This window comes from Lepisma saccharinum, chromosome 30, assembly GCF_977018435.1.
Source record: "Lepisma saccharinum chromosome 30, izLepSacc3.1, whole genome shotgun sequence".
Taxonomy (NCBI): Eukaryota; Metazoa; Arthropoda; class Insecta; order Zygentoma; family Lepismatidae; genus Lepisma; species Lepisma saccharinum.
The window spans coordinates 23,190,100-23,211,514 of NC_139258.1; the positions used below are offsets into that span (position 1 = coordinate 23,190,100).

The following is a 21,415-nucleotide window of genomic DNA, read 5'->3' on the forward strand; positions in this document are numbered from 1 at the left end:
CTAATTTGCATGGCGTATCTCAAAGATATTTCTGTGTGAGTAATTATTTTGATCTGACATACCGACGTATGTCAAGAAATTATGAAATTTCAAGCACGTAACGCAACACATGTAACATTCAACCACACTATTTTACAGCACAAACATAATACAATTTAATGACAAAACAAAATTTGTTATGGGGTAAATAGTTTTTTCACAAACATCTACGAAAGTGTATGCGAAAACGTTTTTTGCTTCTCTTGAAAAGTTGGAAAAAATTAGATAGGTCGTTATGTCATTGGACGGACGACATGTTCTCCCTCTTAGAAGGTTATCACTGTGAAAGTTATAATGTGCATGGATTTATATGTCTTTGGTATTGATGCTATTGTTCATGAATAGTAACAGGTATGATTTGTGGACGAATCCTATTCTTTCTCCTTTCACAGATCAGCGAGACAGATACTGCCATCTCCCCTGAGACCGTTCACACAGTTGCATGCATGGTGGCATATCATGGCAGGATATGCCACTTACCTCCATGTGCTTTTCACGTGAGTATTTATTGAAATAATATGCTTATGCAAGGTTGCTAATTTGTTTTTTTAGCTTTGAAATTAGTTAACAGTTCCTTCATTTTTCACCAACTCTATCTTCATTAAAATTTGTTATAAACTGGGATATTTTTTATTATTATTATGACTGATATAAATCTCTGTAGTAGTAAGCACAATAGAATAATTATAATTATGAGAGTAATGTGTATTTAGTAGCTTCAAATGTATTTCATGTAAATGTATCACTTTCAAGTTCTGTTTTGATAGCCCCAGAAAAATTTATTTTACTGCACTAAAATGCTTTTTGAACAATGGACACCAATGTGGAATATAAAAATATTCCTAATCTGAAAAAAAGAAACTTCGGATGCTTAAAGACTGTTCTGTAAAATGTTCTTATATGTTTAATTGTCGCATTAATGAAATCTATACATAACAAAGGACATGGTAAGCACTATATATTTTTTTTAATGTTGAATTTCTTTTGTGTGTATGGGCCTCCTAGATGGTGCAGTGGTAGTGTCATCGCCTTGTAATCAAGGGGTCCCGGGTTCGATACCCGGTGGAGGCTCATAGTGGTTCAAATCCCACTTTAGACTGTAGGCCCATTTACTGTGCATAAAGTGGACTTAAAACACCAACTCAATCAATTCTATGTTTAACAAACAAAATTTAAATTTTACATATTTTTTCATGTACAATTTTAAAAGATGTTCTTGTATCAAACTATATTGCTTAAATCAAAACTATTAAAAAGTTAAAATTGTCAACTTTCAACCTAGATATGTTGTGTAAAGTAGGGATGGCCAGATCCGGATCCGGTTGATTCCGGATCCGTTTTGCCATCCAACATGCGCTGCTTCTTTGGAAGCTATACACCTGCCAAATTTCATGAAAATCGGGGGGGGGGGGGGGGGGGACACAGGGGTCAGATGATCCCCACGTCAATTTTTCCTCATCTTGACATTTAAGGCAGGTTTTGCCCCCTAAAACAGTTTTTTAGCCGAAACAAAAAAAAAAAACACGTATTTCTTCCTTTGGGCCCCTCTATACACCTGCGAAGTTTCATGAAAATCGGAGGGGGACACAGGGATCAGATCCTTACTTCAATTTGTCCTCATCTTGACATTTGAGGGGAGGTTGCCCCCTAGAACAGATTTTTAGCCGAAACAAAGAAGAACACTTATTTCTTCCTCTTGGCCCCTCTATAAATCTGCCAAGTTTCATGGACATCGGAGGGGGACACAGGGGTCAAATGCCCACTTAAATTTGTCCTCATTGTGACATTTGAGGGGGGTTGCCTCCTAAAACAGTTTTTTAGCCGAAGCAAAAAAACACATATTTCTTCATTTGTACCCGTTTATTCACACACCTGCCAAGTTTCATGGAAATCGGAGGGGGACACAGGGGGTCAGATCCCCACTTCAATTTGTCCTCATCTTGACATTTGAGGGGGGTTGCCCCCTAAAACAGTTTTTTAGCCGAAACAAAAAAACACATATTTCTTCATTTGTGCCCGTTTATTCACACACCTGCCAAGTTTCATGGAAATCGGAGGGGGACACATAGGTCAAATGCCCACTTAAATTTGTCCTCATATTGACATTTGAGGGGGATTGCCCCCTAAATCAGTTTTTAGCCGAAACAAAAAAAACACGTATTTCTTCCTTTGGGCCCGTTTATACACACACCTGCCAAGTTTCATGGAAATCGGAGGGGGACACAGGGGTCAGATCCTCACTTCAATTTGTCCTCATCTTGACATTTGAGGGGGTTTTGCCGCCTAAAACAGTTTTTTAGCTGAAACAAAAAAAAGAAGAGTATTTTTTTCCATTGGGCCCCACTATACACCTGCCAAGTTTCATGGAAATCGGAGGGGGACACTTAGATAACCTCCCTTGTTAGTCTTACACTTTGTAATTATATAACACTGCATATAATGTTTTATTTTAATTTGTAAAACTGTAACTGTAGAACAATTGTATAATTTTTGTATAACATTTCTATCTTGTTAAATGTGTTAATGGTTTCATCCTGGAATGGAATGTCTCACATTTATGTGTGTTTCCATTTCCAATACATTCGAATGAATACATATTCGTTCAATGGAATTTACAAAATCACCTCTGACATTATATGTTAAAAAAGTAAGATTATTTTTATGCCCGAGTGTGTTAGCCGATGCGTAGCAAAGTATTTTAGGAACAACACTTGAAAAAAATTCTTGTAGGACTAACTAATGAAAAATTTCTTTGTAATCGAAGATCATAATACCTTTTAAGGTGTGGTAATATTATAATGGGATTGAGATACGAAACTCTCGGATCCGGATCCTAATTTTTCGGAGCCATCCCTAGTGTAAAGAGCATTTTCAGTCCACAATTTAACGATAACGTTTTTAATTTTAGATTAAATGGCCGCGGTGGCTCAGTCGGTAACGCGTCTGACTACCATGCTCAAGGTCCCGGGTTCGATCCCCGGCCGGTTCAAATCCGGGAACTTTTCTAACGGTGGAAGCGGCCCCGGCGCCCACCCAGCATCGAATAACATGGGTACCTGGGGGAAACCCTGGGGGGTAAAGGCGGTCAGGGGCATGATACTGATCACATCATCCCCACTCACGACCGGATCAAGAAAGTGTGGGGCGTTACCCCCACACCCCCTATACGCCTTCATGGCGTGGTGCTATGCACAGGGGAGCACTTTACCTTTTTTTTTTTTTTTAGATTTCATAGATCTATGTGCAAACCATATGCTATGGCTATGTTTGATTGTTTGATTTGTTGTTTTAAGTCCACTTTATGATGCACAGTAAGGCTAATCGGGACTGGACCTACAGTTTAAAGTGGGATCCGAACCACTATGTGCCTCCACTGGGTATCGAACCCGGGACCCCTTGATTATAAGGCAAAGACGTTACCACTACACCACCAGAGAAGTCTTGGAAATGCTAGAAAAATGTAGAAAATATAGCACATACACTACTGTATGTATGTACGTACAAAGTATTTCATGTATTGTTATTTTGGCTTTCGACATTTTGGTTAGTTCTTTTAATGCAATTGTAACCAGGTCGCTGCATGTGTATAAAGTATATTACTCCGTGTGCCTCCTTTCATTAGATAATGAATCATGCCTGCTGAGGAGTTAATCATGTGTGATGATGATAATACATGAAATACTTTGTATATACATACATATAGTAGTGTATGTGCTATATTTTCTACAACATATTAATTATTAAATTCCTAGCATTTCCAAGACCTCTCTGGTGGTGTAGTGGTAACGTCTTTGCCTTATAATCAAGGCGTCCCGGGTTCGATACCCAGTGGAGGCACATAGTGGTTCAGATCCCACTTTAAACTGTAGGTCCAGTCCCGATTAGCCTTACTGTGCATAAAGTGGACTTTATAAACTCAAACATGACATTTTGTGGCTCGTGCATATGTTTGTTAGTGGAGCGTTCATCGTGTGAGGCATTTGTTTTGTAAGGCACCATTGTATAATGTTTTTCCTGGAAATTTTTTTTTGCCAAAATTGTAATAATTCTTTTTAAATTACAGAATCCACGCAAGGAGTAATTTCTTGAAGGAGAATTGCAAGGTTTGTTGCACCAAGCTGGGTCTTTCAATTAAACGAGAGAGTTCAAAGGAAGTATAGAGCCTTTGCTTACTTTCTAGTGCTTTTATACTTGTGAACAGTGTTTCCAAGTAAGTGAACCTTAAGCAACCTAAGAAAAAGTAGTTTTTTTTGCAGCTATATATTTTTATACCATTAGAGGTGTATGTATTTTTACATTCATCCAGTTGTTGAACAATTTGATTTCAGCTCTCTTATATACTGATCAATGTTGGGTACAATTACTTACAATAATTTAAATATTTGTGTTGTTAAAGATTTGATGTTATTTTTTCACTATCTTATGTCCATAAAGGTGTGTACATGATTTATTGCTTGCATTACCATATTGGTTGATTGTGATTTTTAACTTATCATAATTAATGGTTTATAGACATTAATGCATTCTTTGATTCTCCAGTGTCTGTGGAGAATGTTTATCATTTTGATAATCAGTAATAGAAATAAAGTTTATTTAATAAGCATTCCAGCAAAATTTCCAAACAAAAATGAATTTGCTCAAACAATGTGAGTGTAAATTGCAGGAAGCAGGGTAGACATTCATATTTTTATGTTCAACCATTTAGCGCAAGGAATACCAGAGTCTCATGACTTTTCAAAATTCCGAAAATGAGATTTTTATGCAAAACATCACACAACGTTACCATCATGACCAAAATTTCCCCCTAATTTTTAACACTTTTTTTTTTCCTTGAGTAAGGTATGTAACAGTTAACAACTTCTCAGTATTAATTGTATGAAATGTGAAAAAGAAAAGGAAAACAATTATTCCGGATATTCACTCATCTGGTGGATCAAGAAGAGCCTCCCAAGGATGTATTAATATTGCATTCAGTTTATTATTATATTCTGTCAAAAAAGTACCGGGAATCGTTAAATAAAATGCACAATTTTAATTTATTCATCACTATTTATTTTGTCGCCTTGAAAGTAGGCCCCATTTGATGCAACACACATATGCCAGTGATTTTTCCAGTCTTGAAAACACTTTTTATAAGCGCTTTCCGGTATGGCCTTCAGCTCCTTCCACGAATTTTGCTGTATGGCTTCAATCGAGTCAAAACGGGTACCCCGGAGCAGCAATTTTAGTTTTGGAAACATAAAAGAAGTCACACGGGGCCAGATCTGGTGAATACGGTGTTTGTTCGATGGTATTTATTGTGTTTTTCGCCTTAAATTCGGTCACAACTGTCGCTCTATGCGATGGCGCATTATCGTCGTGTAAAATCCACGAATTGTTCTTCCACAAATCTGGCCGTTTCTGACGGATTTTCTCACGCAAACGCTTCAATACGGCCAAATAGTATTCTTTATTGACCGTCTGTCCCTCTGGAACGAATTCATGAAGAAATATCGAAGAAAACAATGAGCATCACCTTGACTTTTGAGCGACTTTGACGTGGTTTTTTCGGTTTCAGCTCGTCTTTGTCCTTCATTCTGATGACTGTTGACTTGTTTGCATGTCAAACTCGTAGACCCATGTCTCGTCACCAGTTATGATGCATTCCATGAATGTGGGATCAGAATTGGCACGATCCAGCATGTCTAAAGAGACCTGCTCACGGTACTGTTTTTGAAGAAAATTCAGCTCTTTTGGAACAAGCCGTGCGGCGATGCGTCTCTTGCCCAAAATATCTACCAAAATCGAACGAACAGACTCGTGAGAAATGTTAAGGCCACTAGCTATCTCTCTTAAACTGGAATGGCGATTATCGATCACAATTTCTTTCATTTTTTCAATGTTTTCATCGGTTGAAAAGGTCGAAGGTCATCCAGAATGTCTTCGACGGTCTCTCGGCCCTCCTTGAACGCTTTGTACCACTTGTAAGCCTGTGTTTTTGATAAAACTCATTCACCATAAGTCTTTTCTAACATTTTGAGCGAGTCAGCACACGAAATTCCGTTCGCAACACAAAATTTAAGGCAAACTCTTTGTTCAATAATGTCCTTCATTGTAAAAATCGGGATGCACTACTGAAGTGGACTGATTCAAACTGGTTGACAGATTGCGCTCATGTTTGGCATAGTAATTAAGTACAGAGCTACCAACTTACGAAAAAGAAAGATTTTAAAAATCATTTGCGCCGGCCTTTTAAATTACAAATTCCCGGTACTTTTTTGACAGAAGGTATTATAATGGTTGCATTTCCAGCTGGCGGCTAACCTTAATGGCTCTTTCTGTCCCCCAATTGTCTTCAGGGGTGTGTGGCTCGATGGGTGTCAATGTAAACAAACTCTGAAGGGGTAACATCGAAGCAACATTGCCAAGCATACTTCTGTTTTTGCCAATTGCATATGGACCTGCGGGTGGTCGTTCCGTAAACTTCATTGTGCAGGGCCACGTGTGCAGTTGTACCTCCATTGATTTCTGGTGCTGATGATATCATTGTCGTAGAACTCTTCTGCTTTACAGTGTGTTTGGCAACGTGTGGTGTATCCAATAATAATTTGTTTCGTCCCGCTAACAATGTTCGGTGCCTTGTGACTCGAAAATTTTCGATGGCAGTCAAAGAGATCTCAGCTGATCGCTAATTTGCTGTTTCCCAGCCGCCAGCTGGAAATGCGACCAGTATAATTTGCAGTAATAATTGTTATTTTTCTTGTTTGTTGTAATATCAGTGGCTTGATCATCCCCCCTTCTCCCTCAAGGCTAGGACATGTTTCATTGTATCATTCTTTCATCATCTAATTCATACAATCCTCATTCAATGGTATTAACATAGTAAGCTAGAAAAATGATGTTAAATAACCTACATAATAACATTTCTGTACGGTGCACAATTGGAAAGGTTCATATGAGAGATGAGATTAAAATAGCACTAATGAAAACTGAACTTTGAGGTTAAAATAATTTTGTTGTTTTGTTCTCAATCTTTTCGGGTTTGTAATTTGAAACACAAACATTAGAAAATTCATAGTTTATGGATTTGCACCTTTTTTCCAGCATAAGTTTATGAAAACATAAGTGAGTAGTGAATTAAAATTTTGGGTGCGTTCGCACACTTGGCCATTTTACACCCTACAAATGGGGGAAAATCCCCTTATCAAGTTCGTTCTTACCTTACAGTTAAAAAAAGGCATAAAGAGCCTCTGAAAATCGTTAAAATTGCATGGTTTTTCACAACACATTAAAAAGGTAAAGGGTTCACTAAAAAGTTGCTCAGATACAGTGAAGCATGATTTTGTTTACTGACAGAGAACCAGTTATGAATTGGATTTCAGGAGGTTTCACTTGCTTGAAATAAAGCAGGATTCTCTAAATGGGGATACGAAAATAGGTTTTTATTACTGTATATATGCCATGATATATATGCTGTGGACTGGCATATATCAACAAACAATAAACAGCAAACTTTTGTAACAAATTCCCATGACTTTCTGGTGTTCCAGAAATTGTGCAAAATGACTGAAATTCATTAGATAAAATTAAGTGAAATTTTCGATTTTTACAATGAAAAAATAATAAGGCTTCAGCTGGTAGTTAATAAAATGAATGTGGCATTTCAAGGAATGAGTTGGGTACTAAGTAATAAGTGGTAAAAGCGAAATTTCTGTATGAAGCCCAATTTTTTCTTTTATTTTTTATATGAAAGGTAATTATTTCTAAGAGATAAACCCTGTTTATAAAAAATGTATTTTAAAATTGAATTCCAATTTTTAAAATGCATTCCTTTTGTTTTTTCCATGTGGGTGGTAGATTGGTGTAAAACATGCACTGTAATCAAGATCTTTGTTGCAAGTAAGGTTGCATAAAAGTGATTTGTTTTTAAGGCATATACGCACACAAACAAGTCTCAACATTATTGCTCATGTTTACTTCATTGTGACGTAGTCTCTCTGCTTCTACATTGTTTCTTTGGTTCCGGACATTTTCACTGCATTTTACCATCACAAGCCGTTTTCATTTTTGTGATAAGTATATTCCATTTTGTTTTAATTTAAGATGGTTGCATTTTTGGGTTTGATGTATTCGTTACGATGTGGCATCAACCGCTTGGTTCTTTCATTTGTACACGATGCCTAAAGAGCAATCACCAATTCTTTAAAATCAAAGCTGTTGCTATGGCATTTTCAAATTGGCCTAACACATTTTATGGAATACCATACTTCTAATGCACTTCTATAATTGAAGAATTCCAAATACAATGCTTAGGATATCATAATGGATGAACAAGCATTACTGTGTTGAACAATAATTTTCTTTTGTGGTATTTATTACTATAGTATTGTGAAAAATCAAAGGTTTTGGGATCAATTTACAAAAATGAACAACTTGTTTTGATATAAATTAACCCTTGAATACTATCGTGTTCCAATATTGCAGTGTAACTAGCGGTACGTAAATTTTACGTACATGAAGGAATCTACAGGGTGGCCAGAATTTAAGTTACCCAACTCAGAGCCCTCTGTAGCCTGTTTGAGGCATCGTAGAACTCTGAAATTTGGTGAATCCACTATGCAGACCATGGGGAAGAGTTGAAATGTGGTGCTGTAATAATGAGACATTTGTTAGTGGCCGGAAGTTGCGAGAAAATAATCTCTCGTTTATTGCAAGGTAAAGGTAAATTCATAACCAATTGGAGCAGTTTACGTCATTATTACAACCCATCATGGAAGTACAGTGCCACATTTTAACCTGGTGGCAGAAAATTGAACTATTTTTTATATATCGCTATCCTCTTCCCCGTGGTCTGCATACTGGATTCACCAAATTTCAGAGTTCTACGATGCCTCAAACAGGCTACAGAGGGCTCTGAGTGGGTAACTTTAATTCTGGCCACCCGGTATTTTTAACGCAACCTCTACATCATGAAAACAAGATGATGATTCTTCGTGAATATTATTTTGTTTATTTATATATATGGTTTTATTTAACATAGAATATTTTAAGAGAATGTCTTGATTGGCAAGCCTGTATGTACATTAAGAATGAAGGCGAAAAGTTTGAACACTGAAAAACAAACAATAATAATATTCATAGCACTGTAAATAAAGAAGGAATGTAATTTTAAAGTCTTACAAGAAAATAGTGCATGCTTTTAAACTTTTGTTTTCAAAATCTAACTATCCAAGTCGAATTTACGAATGTCCAAATTACATGAAAGCTTTTTCTCGTTTTACTAGAGCTACGTAAAATTGACGTACAGTGCACAACATAACATACCAAATCAAGACGATCAGCGCTTGAACTCTCCTTACCACAGTGCTGCCTTATGGCTGACAGACTGCTCGAGGCACTGCTAGGTGGGAGGTAGGGAAGGGATTTTAGCACAAAGCATACGTAAATTTTACATATGGTAGTGTTCTAGGGTTAATAAATACTGTGTCTTATTTGCGAGATGCTTCAACAATCAACACCAGCCCCTGCAAGAGTCATTTCACTAACTCGTAAACATCTTTAAACTAAGTGTTCTTGGGTTAAATCGGCATCCCGAGAACACTTGTTCGAATCATGTTTTCAGGGAAGCTACAATTCCTCTCTTTAGGCCAAACGATGCCCTGCATTGTTAGTGAGTTAGAAAGACGGGGCTTGCATGCCACGTGCAAACATGCATTTTTAGGAGATAACCAAAATTAAAAAATATGGCAAAATATGAATGAAAACTTGAGATTATGCTCAAAAGTGCTCCCACTTGGTTAGAACTTTATTCGTGTATCTCTAGAACAACAACAAAAAAGAACTAAACAGCTTATTAGAATTTTAAAAAAAATCATAAACAATTGCATTATTCAATTTTTTAAAATCAAATATTTAATCAAAAATTAATACTTTGAAACTTGAACAATCATGAAGTGTCTCAAATCAATGAAAATACAGGAGTTGGCAGTATTTTGTGAAAAAAAGTCAAAAGTAGAAGAAATGGTCAACAGAAAAAAATATTGTTGTGTTGAATAATGTGAAGTAGCCAGATAAGATTTATCAATAATGATTGGTTCACAGTTAGATTGTAGTTACACGGGTACCCTGACTACATTTTCCCACATGATGATGATCCGAAGAGAGAAAAATGTAAAGTTTTCCTTGTTTTTACATTTTCCCGCATTTTAAGGTATTTCAGGTTGGTCCCCTGAGAAGTTCAAAATCGAGGTTCCACTACTAATGTGGCAGTTCCCAAAAAGTAAACAGCATGATATTTATGTCTTGTTAACAGACTTCCAGTTTTCTTACCAATTTGTACAAAATGCAAGTAGTTTCTGTCACAAATATTACAACAGCAATTTCTGACATTTGATTGTTACATGTTGTATCTTCGATACATTGTACAATTCACTGTGATGGATATTTTATCAAGATACTTTTTAAAATGTCATTTTTTCAGAGTATCAGACATAGATGCTTATCTAGACTATAAAAAAAGACAACATTGTCAATTTTTTTCATGTCTGTATGTACCTGATGCTACTTTGTACAACATCTGTTGTTTAAAGGATGCATGTTAAAAACTGCCTTATTCAAACCTCTTAGTTCCTGTATCCTAAGAGTGCAATCCCCCTGTTGTCCATCCTCCACATATGATGTATCCATTTCATCATTAGATTTAGTGTACGCAATGCTCTTTGGAAGTTTATTATCCTTGTTGATATGTATAAAATAAGCTTGTTATATTTGTTATTAAGTCAATAATTGTTTTGTTATGTTTTATTCCCTATTACGGCTGCCTACTTTAAATATGTATTAGACATGTAAAATGGCAAATTTTGCAATAAAGTACTGTGTGTTATAATTTTTGTCAAATGCAAATTTTGCATGGTATATATGTGTGTGTGTGTGTGTGTATATATATATATTGAAGAGATATGGAGATTACGAATACGAGAAAACCTTGTCAAGAGAATATTTACGCTTGTATATTTCCTGGAATTGTCTGACCAGCGGCCGATCCCAAGAATGCGCAAACTTTGTAACTTCCATGAAGCAATGACTGAAAGGCAAATGTGTGGATCTAAACAAGATCCAGCATGTTCGAAAGATTTAACAACCTTTCGAAGCCTAAGATTTTAAAAGGAAGCTCGCTCTCATATGGATTATTTGTCTCATCGAACTCTCATTAGTCTCTGATTACACTTGGATTTCTCTATGACACATTACAACTTACAGAACTACGACGACGGTACACGAAGTTACGGCTGCATAAGCATGCAGCGAGTTGCGCGGGATCACTCGGATCAGTGAGCCAAGGGTCACGGAATCGAACCTTGGCATGAGTCACAATTCGGTCTGCAAGAAGCTTCTGGACAAGAACATCACTCGCCTGCCAGGTATGAACAAGCGTAAATAACCTTTAAATTCAACCTTCCATATCTCTTTCCTTTTAATCGGAGCAGGTTCAGCTGACAGGTACAATTAAGCTCTACCTAAAATGTATTATTGAAGCATCCCTGTGACCTCAGACCCCAGGTAAGACGGGATTACAACATGGTGGAGGTGCTTCAGGCCCTTTTTGCAATTGAGTACCCTTCTGTACAAATTGCTTTAAATTAAATTAGTCTCCACCTCCCCCTCCCACTTTGGGAGCATTTTTGAAAGTAAATTTTTAGTAGTTACAATTTCATACTCCCACAGTACGCTTAAGATGTGTCAGACCCAGTGACAATTTTGTATATTACCCTATGGAATGCAACCCTTCTTTTCTTTTTGTGCCGAGTCCCCCCCCCCCCCAACAAAATCTAGTTCTTCTGCATAACATTCATTCTGGACGTATTTGAGCATCATTCACACAGGAATGAAAACAATTGCTTATATTTATTTGACAGACGACATATTAATGAAATAAATAACTGCATACCCATACTTTCATTTGTTCCTTGGTCAGCACAACGAACTTTAGTCTATGCATACGTCACAGATAGCATTGCACGAGCACCTAGATGCCTCCCTCGACCAAATCATAGAGTTAGCTACTGCAATTACGGCGAAGCCAGTAAAATCACAACCTTTATCACCAGCCCCCTCCCCTCCTTTAACACAGTTAAGATCTGCTAACAGAAACTACCCTCAATTTGTACTAGGATTAGAAACACCCAGCAGAACCCGACACCAACCCTTAGCAAGCACCCCAACTAACGTTACTACTACCTCTAACAATATTAATAGCCCTGATAACGTTACTGTAGAAATTCCCACCACTGACATGACCACTCCAATCCCAACTGTGTTATATCCGACGCCTTTTAGCGGAAACGACCCCAAAGAAGTCAAACCCTTTTTCCTCAAGCTTCAAAATGTAGCACACGCTGTGGGATGGTTGGAAGCTAAGCGTAAAGAGATGTTGCCTTTATTTTTGACTGACATAGCTTTGACTTACTTTCACGATATACAGAAACGACCTAACTTTGCAGACCTGACATATACACACATCAAAAATGAACTAAGTACATTGTTCAGAGGCTCTTATCTGTCTGCTGAGCCCGTTCAAATCGTTCTAGCAAGAAAGCAGCTACTTACAGAACCAATTAACGCCTATGTTATTGCTAAGAAGGCATTAGTCCAGCAATATTTCCCGAACGCCACTGAAGAACAGACTCTATCCTATATAATCACGGGACTGCGAGCCAAATACATTGGTTGTTTAACTAATAAGCACTTTGTCAAAACAGAGGAATTAATAGCCCACCTACAAAATTTCGAACGCCAACAGTTATTGATTAATTCCCGTATGATGGAGGAGAAGTATGAAATTGATCAAGCAATAGCGCAAGCAAGCTTGCATCAGACATTGACCCAGACGCCACTTCACAGCTGTTCTCATGCACAGGTTTACTCCCCCCTCCCAAGTAATCTGCCGAACCCGCCTCAGCAATTTGTAGCATATAACCAGAATCCAACCTTTCTCCCGCCACACCCCGCTCATCAAGTCCAAAGTCTGCAATCAACTCCTGCTCCAGTCATTCCCTCCCAGACAGTTTATCAAGGACACAATTTCTCCTCTCAGTTATCCGCTCCACAGCCTGTCGCGGCTTCTCAACCAAGTTCCGAAATTCCCCACTGCGTGGCACCACCAGCTGTGGCCAACGTGGAACACACTCACAATACTGCCTCTGGTGCTGATGTAAATAAGCTTTCATCGCAGCTTGCAAGCATGTCGTTGCACTCTTGTGTAGAACCATTAAATTCATCATCCTTGCTTAATTTCTGCTCAAATGTTCTGGAATTCGCGAAAAATGCTAATCAGAGCGCACATGATAGAGGTAATAGAGTTCAAAACAAGGGGAATAATAACTCCGTTTCCTACAGAGGTAATTATAGGGCTAATCCAAGAGGAAACTTTAGGTCGAACTCTCGAGGCCAATTTAGGGGAAATAATAGGTTTCAACGTCGATCAGACTCGAAATATGGGTAATCGCGACAATGCAAATCCATCGGCCTGTACGTTCTGTGGTCGCTATAATCACGTGAGCGATAACTGCTATTACAAACCACAAAGAGATAATAGTTTAAACTAGAATCATCTTCGACTTGCAGGAACGAAATCGAAGATAATGGTAGACTAGACAAAGTTCCTATCATTGAGAAAAATGGCTTGTATTATATCAATAGTACCATACAAGGGAAAGAAGTAGATTTACTTATTGACGTGGGTTCCCAAATATCAATTTACTCCTCCCACCTCCTCCCTTCTGAAAGAAAAACCTACAAGGTAAAGTCCACAATCCAAGGTGTGTCCGGATCAAAACTGAGTGTGTCTGAAATTGTAGTTCTTCCTATCATAATTGGAAAGTATAAATATTTGCACCCGTTTAGAATTATAGATTCAACAAATGTCCCTCCACTTTTAGGAAATGGCTTTTTGCGAACACAGAGGTGCGAGATGTCGTTAAAAGACAATACAATAACTCTTCATCATTTAGGACGTACTCCTAATTACAGTATTTTGAGGTCAAAGTACAAAACTCACCAGGTGTCGCATGACATATTCAACCAAATTGAAAATGCAAATGTGTATACGGGAAAAGCTACCCTTTCAAACACAATTCAGTTAAGTCCACGATCAAAAACTTTGGAAACTGACACGATATTTGGTGAAATATCGACATGTGAAATTTTAAGTGACGTTACTTCCATTTGGGAAAATAACAGCGAAGATGTCGCATTTTCATTCGCTTGTAATGAAAATAGCACAGTAAAACAACATACACATATGCAGATGTTTTTCTCTGGCCAGGGGATAAATTAACTAAAACTAACATTTTGGAATATGACATCAAGCTGACAGATAACACCCCAGTGTATGCCAAAACCTACCCTGTACCCTTTCATTACAGAGAACCCATTAAACAGGAAATTCAGAAATTATTAGACCAAGGTATTATAGAACGCTGTGAAGGGAGTCCCTATCGACACCCAGTCCTATTAATCAAGAAACCCAATATGACTTACCGTTTTATTTCCGACATGAGGGCGCTGAATGAAGTCATAGCTCCGATATCATTACAGACCCCAGATATCCCCACCATCATGGCAGAGATGGCTGGTAAGAAATACTACTCCATTTTGGACATGTCTAGTGCATTTTTCGCCCGACCCTGTGGCCGACTGGTTAGCACATCGCGCTGCGATGCCAAGGGTCCCGGGTTCGAATCCCGGTCGGGCTTGGTTGTTTGTGAATGTCCATTCATCAATTTCATCATTTTATCACTCATCCCTATCTTCGCAAGTTAGCCAAGAGGCACAAAAGGCGAAGTAAAATAAACTAAATCAAATCAAATCTAGTGCATTTTTTCAAGTTTCATTAACAGAGCATTCTAAGGACATTACCACCTTCTCCATTAACAATCTTGGTAGTTTTAGATATGCTCGGTTATGCCAGGGATTGAAGACATCCCCCGGTGTAATGAACCGCGTAAGCGAGCTTGCCCTTAGTGGAATAGACAGTTCAGAACTTTCTGTTTATACTGATGACATTATTATTTACAGCTCAAATCTCCCACACATGATTAACATACTGGACAGTGTGTTTCAAAAGTTAAGAAAAGCATCCCTTAAATTGTCACCCTCTAAGTGTAGGCTAGCCTTTACTGAAGTAAAAGTCCTCAGTAACCTGGTATCTCAAAAGGGAATTAAGATTTCAAAACATATTCTTAAAGCTATTTTGGAATATCCCACCCCTAACACCAAACGCAAGCTTCATAGTTTTCTAGGACTTGTAAATTTCATTCGGCGATTTGTGCAAGGATTTGCAGGACCGACAGAATGTTTATTCAAGCTTCTCAAAAAGAATGTTAAGTTTGAATGGACTGATGAACACCAGAAAAGTTTCGAAACACTAAAACAAATGATAACTTCTGCCCCTATGACCCTAAGCGCCCCTCATATGTATTCATAGATGCAAGCGGAGAAGGCATTGGCGGAGCGCTGTTACAGTCTGACGAAGAAGGAAATTTACATCCATGTGCTTATTGTTCACGAGCCTTTACACCAACAGAGAAAAAAGCTGACACATTTTCCCTCGAAATTGCAGGTGCATATTATGTTTTGAAAACTTTCAATTTTTTCTTATGAATCAACAATTTCTGGTTCTCACAGACAACAAAGGATTATCCTATCTTAGTTCAACTAAACACCCTAGTTCTATTTTGGGAAGAAGAGCACTTTATTTTCAAAATTTTGATTTCGAAATAAGGCATGTCAGCGCCAGTAAAAATGAACTTGCGGATGCACTTTCCCGTGCAAGCTTACCGCTTGAAAAGACTAATCCTGACATGAAGAATGATGATGCTCTGTTCTTTCATCAAGTATTTCATACGCAAGCAGAAGATTTTGATATTAGCTCAGAACAACGTAAAGACCCCTATTTAAGAGACATTATTAACGTTTTAGAAAACAAAGATCAAGCTAGTAATCCTAAGCTAGAAAATCATTCCTATACTTATGTACTCAAAAATGGCGTCTTATACAGGACTAATAAAATCAAAACTGGTTGTCGGGATAGACTTTGTACCCCCACGCATTAAGAAATCAAGTTTTCGATCTTATTCATGCACATAAAATGAATGGAAGTCACCAAGGCGCACAAAAATCATATAATTTAATGCTTATGCGCTACTTTTTCCCTAATATGAAGAAATTTGTGTATGATAAGGTTCGACATTGCATCCCTTGCCAGATCTCAAAGAAACCACAAGGTTCTAAACCCCATACCCTCCAGACATTTAAACCTGCCCAAATTCCTTTTCAACGAATTCATCTTGACGTCTGTGGACCTTTAGTCTCTTCTAAAACGCACAAATACAAATATTTTCTATCAGTAGTTGATAGTTGTACTAGATACGTCATTACAGCTCTTTTGGTTAATCATGATGCACAAAACATAGCAACAGCTCTAGTTGAGAAAGTCTTTCTAGTCCATGGCCTCCCGGAAACGATCTATTTAGATCGCTCAACACCCAATTCAAGTTTACTTTTACGGGAGTTAGCTAATATTACAGTCGTGCAACTCAAATATGTAGACACCTGTGCACATTTCACGAATGGGCTAGTTGAGAGTTCATTTAGCTATTTAAAGAAAGTCATGAGAGTTTTTGTGTTGGAGAAGAAGGTTTCGTGGTGTGACTATTTAGCTAGTGCGACATTCAGCCATAATATTACAATCCATTCTGGGTCCCTCCAGAGCCCATATTTTACTTTGTTTGGCTACAACCCAAGGATCTTAGCAGACGCAGTCCTTCCTTCGAACCCTGACAATATCTCCCAGACGAACGCACAAAGACTTGAACTGCTGACATCCATACGTAAGACCGCTCATGACAACTTACACAAACGTTTCGAACAACAGAAACAGTACACATACTGCACTTCTAGGCAAATACAGTACTCAACCAGGCCAACATGTGTGGATTCTAGATGCCACTCCGATTCCCGGCATGTCAAAAACTTTTACATCCTCTTATAAGTACGAAGGAACTATTCTTCGAAAAGTTAACGAGAATTCCTATGAAGTTACTTTCATCGACGGCAGAAACAAAGAAAAAACCGACACGATTACCGTCTCTAGGCTCAAAGCCCGCTACGACTAGTGCCATAAGAACCCCACTAACATTCATTAACACTCCACTCCGTTATCACTCTCTTTAGCCTCCTCGCTACGTACATTGCACATGCTAACATCCCATGATCCAGCATTTTCCCACGCTTATCCCCCCCTTCTTCACTTCCCGTGCTCGCACTGCACTTCTGCATCAGAACGAACTCATTTTTTTATTTTAACAAGCCCAGGATTACAGAATGCTATCCCAATCGTCGGAACATTTATAATAAATCCCTTGCCTAATAATTAATTTCTCCTGATATTTTAATGTTATTTTATAATTTGCGATTATATGCATAGTAATAGTCAGAACATATCAGTTAGCTGATTTGACTCATAAGTACTTAGCTCGTTTATGGTTCTAACTAGCAAACATTTTTTTCCCCATTTGCTGGTACACTCAAAATCGAATGAAACGTCCCCCCTTACGGTTATGCAACCCGGAATTTTATATCATCTAGTTTCGCCAGGAAGAGCAGCTCGCGAGAAGCGTAGTGTTTCCAACTCTTGAATCTAGCCAGAGATTCAAGCGACCGGGTGGAGATCTTGCTTTCCTCTTGATTTGATTTCAACGGACAACAAGTTTATTTTGAGAATGTCTCTGGTAATAATAACAAGTGTTATTAACATTTATGCTTGAGTTTTTTATTATTCTTTTACCACTTCCGAACGAATATGTGAAGATTTTTTTTTTTCATTTTGCAATAACGCTTTCGGCACTTTTCCTTCACAGTTATTATTTTTGTTTTTAAATTTTTGGCGACATCTGATTTGGAAAAAGTTCCACGAAGTTTGTTTTAAGTGTAAATGCATCTGGACAAACAGTGTAGAGTGGGATTCGAACAACAAATATGAGCTTCCGTCGCGAATCGAACCAGCGCTCCATTGATTATGTTTTCTTTCCACGTTTATTAAAATTTGCTTCCTTCAGCCTACTTCATATTGTCATATATTTCAATTCGTATTCCCGTTTTTTTTTTCATTTGCATTGTTCGAGCCGTGATAAGTTTTTCTCTTAATCTAGTTATTCGAATATTTTCATACTTTTTTTTCTCGATTTTCCATTCGCACTCATTACAGATTTCGGTATCGCGCTTTTCCATATTTTCAGTAATTTAATTCTCTTGTGCATAATTCCTTTGACTATTTTTAATTTGCCCTTAGTCCGAATCAAGAAAATATGTTAGGAAATATTTCCCGCGTAAATCTTATTGTATGGTGGTGTAAAATTGATGCCAGCTTTTTCTTGCGATAAGGGTTTTGAAAGTGCAAGGGTCTCATTTATTAACCATGGTTGGAAGGGGGGAGGCGGAGTCGGAGGGGTGCCAGAAACTTTCCAGACGGAATATGCCTGAAACGAATCAGCAGGTGGGGTGCTGAGAAGGCTAGGCTATCTGCGAGCGAGGGGGAGGGGGTGACGAGCAACACTGCCACGGCGAGTCGCTGTAAATGATTTCATCGTCTGTGCTGCGTGAAACCGGTTCTTGGTGCTCCTATACTTTTCCGATACATTTCTGCCAGCCTTTTTAGCGAAGCGAGGTCATATGTTCCAGATTCGAATTCTGGTCAGGCATGAATGTATCACTGAGTTTGTCCCGTCACAATTTTATAAATTGATAATTCATCCGTATTATCGCGATTAACTCAAGAGGCAGAAGAGTGATGTAAAATAACCGAAATAGAAATTGACGCATTTGTGCCTGGTGCTAGTGTAACGACGAAGTTAACTCTTTATAAATGATGAAATAGGTAGCCCTTGCGCTCAAATACACTTATACCTTGGCAAAAAAAAAAAAAACTACTACTCTTACTACATTTGGAATACAGCCAAGAGCGATGTAAAGTAATGCAATTACATTGTGAATGTTTCACATCCTGTAGTTTTTCATAGTCTTTCTTTTTCTCGTAGCGGGGACGGGGGTTCATTCATTACAAATATCTAGGAATGGATTTAGCAGCAATCCGTGATATACTTAAATATCATAACATGCTGCGTAGCCAGGGTTCTTGGGTCCTAGCCTCTGATAATTATGAGTTTTTCTTTTTCGTTGTTTCTTCAATCTTCATAAATTTTTCTGAAGCATCATTCATCCTCTGTCGCCATTGGCTATATTTGAAAGTTGTCATAAAATGAGCAAATTTCGAAAAGAAAACACAAGGATCTACTTTTCTCATAGCTCGCCAAACATGCACATTTCCGTATTTTATGCTTTCAGCGCTATCATTATTCTTGGCCGGCAATGGAATTGAAGCAACTCTCACAACTAACGTAAACTACATGTCACTCAGGCATGACAATTCTCGCGGGAAAAGTGGATTTTTTTTTGGATTAGCACATGGTAGGGCAATAACTATCTTCTGGCCTGCTAGATTTAAATCCGTACTTTTTATTCCAGTTGAGTGATTGACTCACAATTTCGCCACTGAAGGTTTGGGTTGTATTTGGGTTATACGTATGGTGTTTTTGGTGCACTATGAAAAAGCAATCCCAAAGGTTCGCACTGAACAGAAAATTGTGTGCTTTCCCTCTCTCTCTCTTCCAACTCCGTCCCTATCTCTCACCCCACGTCCCCACTATTTAGGTAAATTGTTGTTAGAAACATATTTTCTGAAGAATATCCACATTGAAAATAATATTCCCCAATTGTTTTGATAGGGCATTTCTATTGCTCCGAACGAATTATCTCCGTAGGAGGACTAGGGCCTCCCCGATGGCGCAATCGTAGATTCGTCACCTTTTAATCAAGGGGTCCCGGGTTCGATACCCGGTGGAGGAACATAGTGGTTCGGAACCCACTATAAACTGTAGGTCCAGTCCCAATTAGCCTTTCTGTGCACAAAGTGGACTTAAAAAACAACAATTCAATTCAATCATCTTATCAATATTTTTAAATCTGCATGCACCTGCTTAATTTAATAGATTATACATTTATATTCATTGCAGGCAGAAATGTGCGAGAAAACAATGCATTCTTTTTCAGGGAATGCATGAGTCAATAATAATGTATATTTTACGGTATATACTCTTTTATATTGCATTGATTCAATAGTATCCTTATTTCCTAAAGCAAGCGTGAGTTTCTTTGCACACACCACGCAGGCCCTGCTTGACGTAAATCTCAGATGCAGTAACTTCACGGTTGCCTTTTGCCAGCACGCTTTGGCTTTAATTCGAGCCCGGGTGGGTGCTTCGTTCGAGATCCTGCAGCAGTTTTACTCGTATCTATGCCTTGAGCATGTCACTTGCAACGGAACCAATAAAATGAAACTTTCTGCACCGGAATGGGCGTGAAACTCTACATGCACCAATGATAAGGTGTTTTCAAGAGGCATGTGCCACGTGCAGCATGTCCCTTCGGTCCGAATGTTCCTTTACGATATCATTTCATCATGCCTTACACTTCGGAATTTACAAGAGAGAAGATAGTCCGCATGTTCTTGTGCGGCGGATCTGCTGCACAACAGATTGCTACGACCCTTGGTGTGGACAATTCATGCGTCAGGCGTTGGATTCGGTGTTACGAGGAAGAAGGGAACCAAGGAATGAAGTCACGACCCAACAAAGGCCGCCGAGGAAGACAACCAGGGAAGAAGATGCAGGCATCATTGAGATGAGCGAGGGCAACCCCTTCATTGCTTCAACGAAGATTCGCCAAAAGTTGAAACTGGAGTGGCATGCTGCAACAGTTCGGCACCGTCGAGCGGCAAAGAAAGAAGCAATGATGCATTTCCATCACGAAGCGCGGATCAGTTTTGCTTTACAATATTTACCAGCTCCTCAAGAATTTTGGCAGATCGTAATTTTGAGCGACGAGAATGTATTTTCGTCTGACGAAAATGGTCAGGTTTATGTTTGTAGGCGCGACAACACTCGCTACGACCCCGAGAACATTTCTACCCATGCTAGGAGTGGCAGGATATCCGTGGCGGTGTGGGGATGGATCAGTTCGTCTGGAGTAGATGGATTGGTGGAAGTGTCCTCGAGAATGAATTCGCAGGAATACGTCGCAGTGCTGGAAAACCACATGCTTCCCAGCGTGCGAGAGAGACACCTTGAAGATGAGATTCCGCACGTGACTTTCGATCAAGACAACAGCAGCGTCCATACATCGAAAGCGACCACCATCTGGTTTAATCAGCACTAGTGTTGCCCACGAGACGAGACTTTGGCCTGTCTCGTCTCGTGGAAATGCTGTGAAATGCTGTCTCGTC

General features: G+C 38.6%; 1 protein-coding gene across 1 annotated transcript in view; it reads left to right on the forward strand.

Moving 5' to 3' along the window:
• The window catches only part of LOC145981797 (alkaline ceramidase 3-like), a 31,908-nt gene extending 23,009 nt beyond the window's left edge, over positions 1–8,899 (forward strand). The window contains exons 5-6 of the mRNA XM_083115219.1: positions 432–536; positions 4,103–8,899. Coding sequence (XP_082971345.1) covers positions 432–536; positions 4,103–4,199 — 202 coding nt within the window. The 3' untranslated portion in view covers positions 4,200–8,899. The remainder of the gene's footprint in view (positions 1–431; positions 537–4,102) is intronic.
• Positions 8,900–21,415: the final 12,516 nt, after the last annotated feature.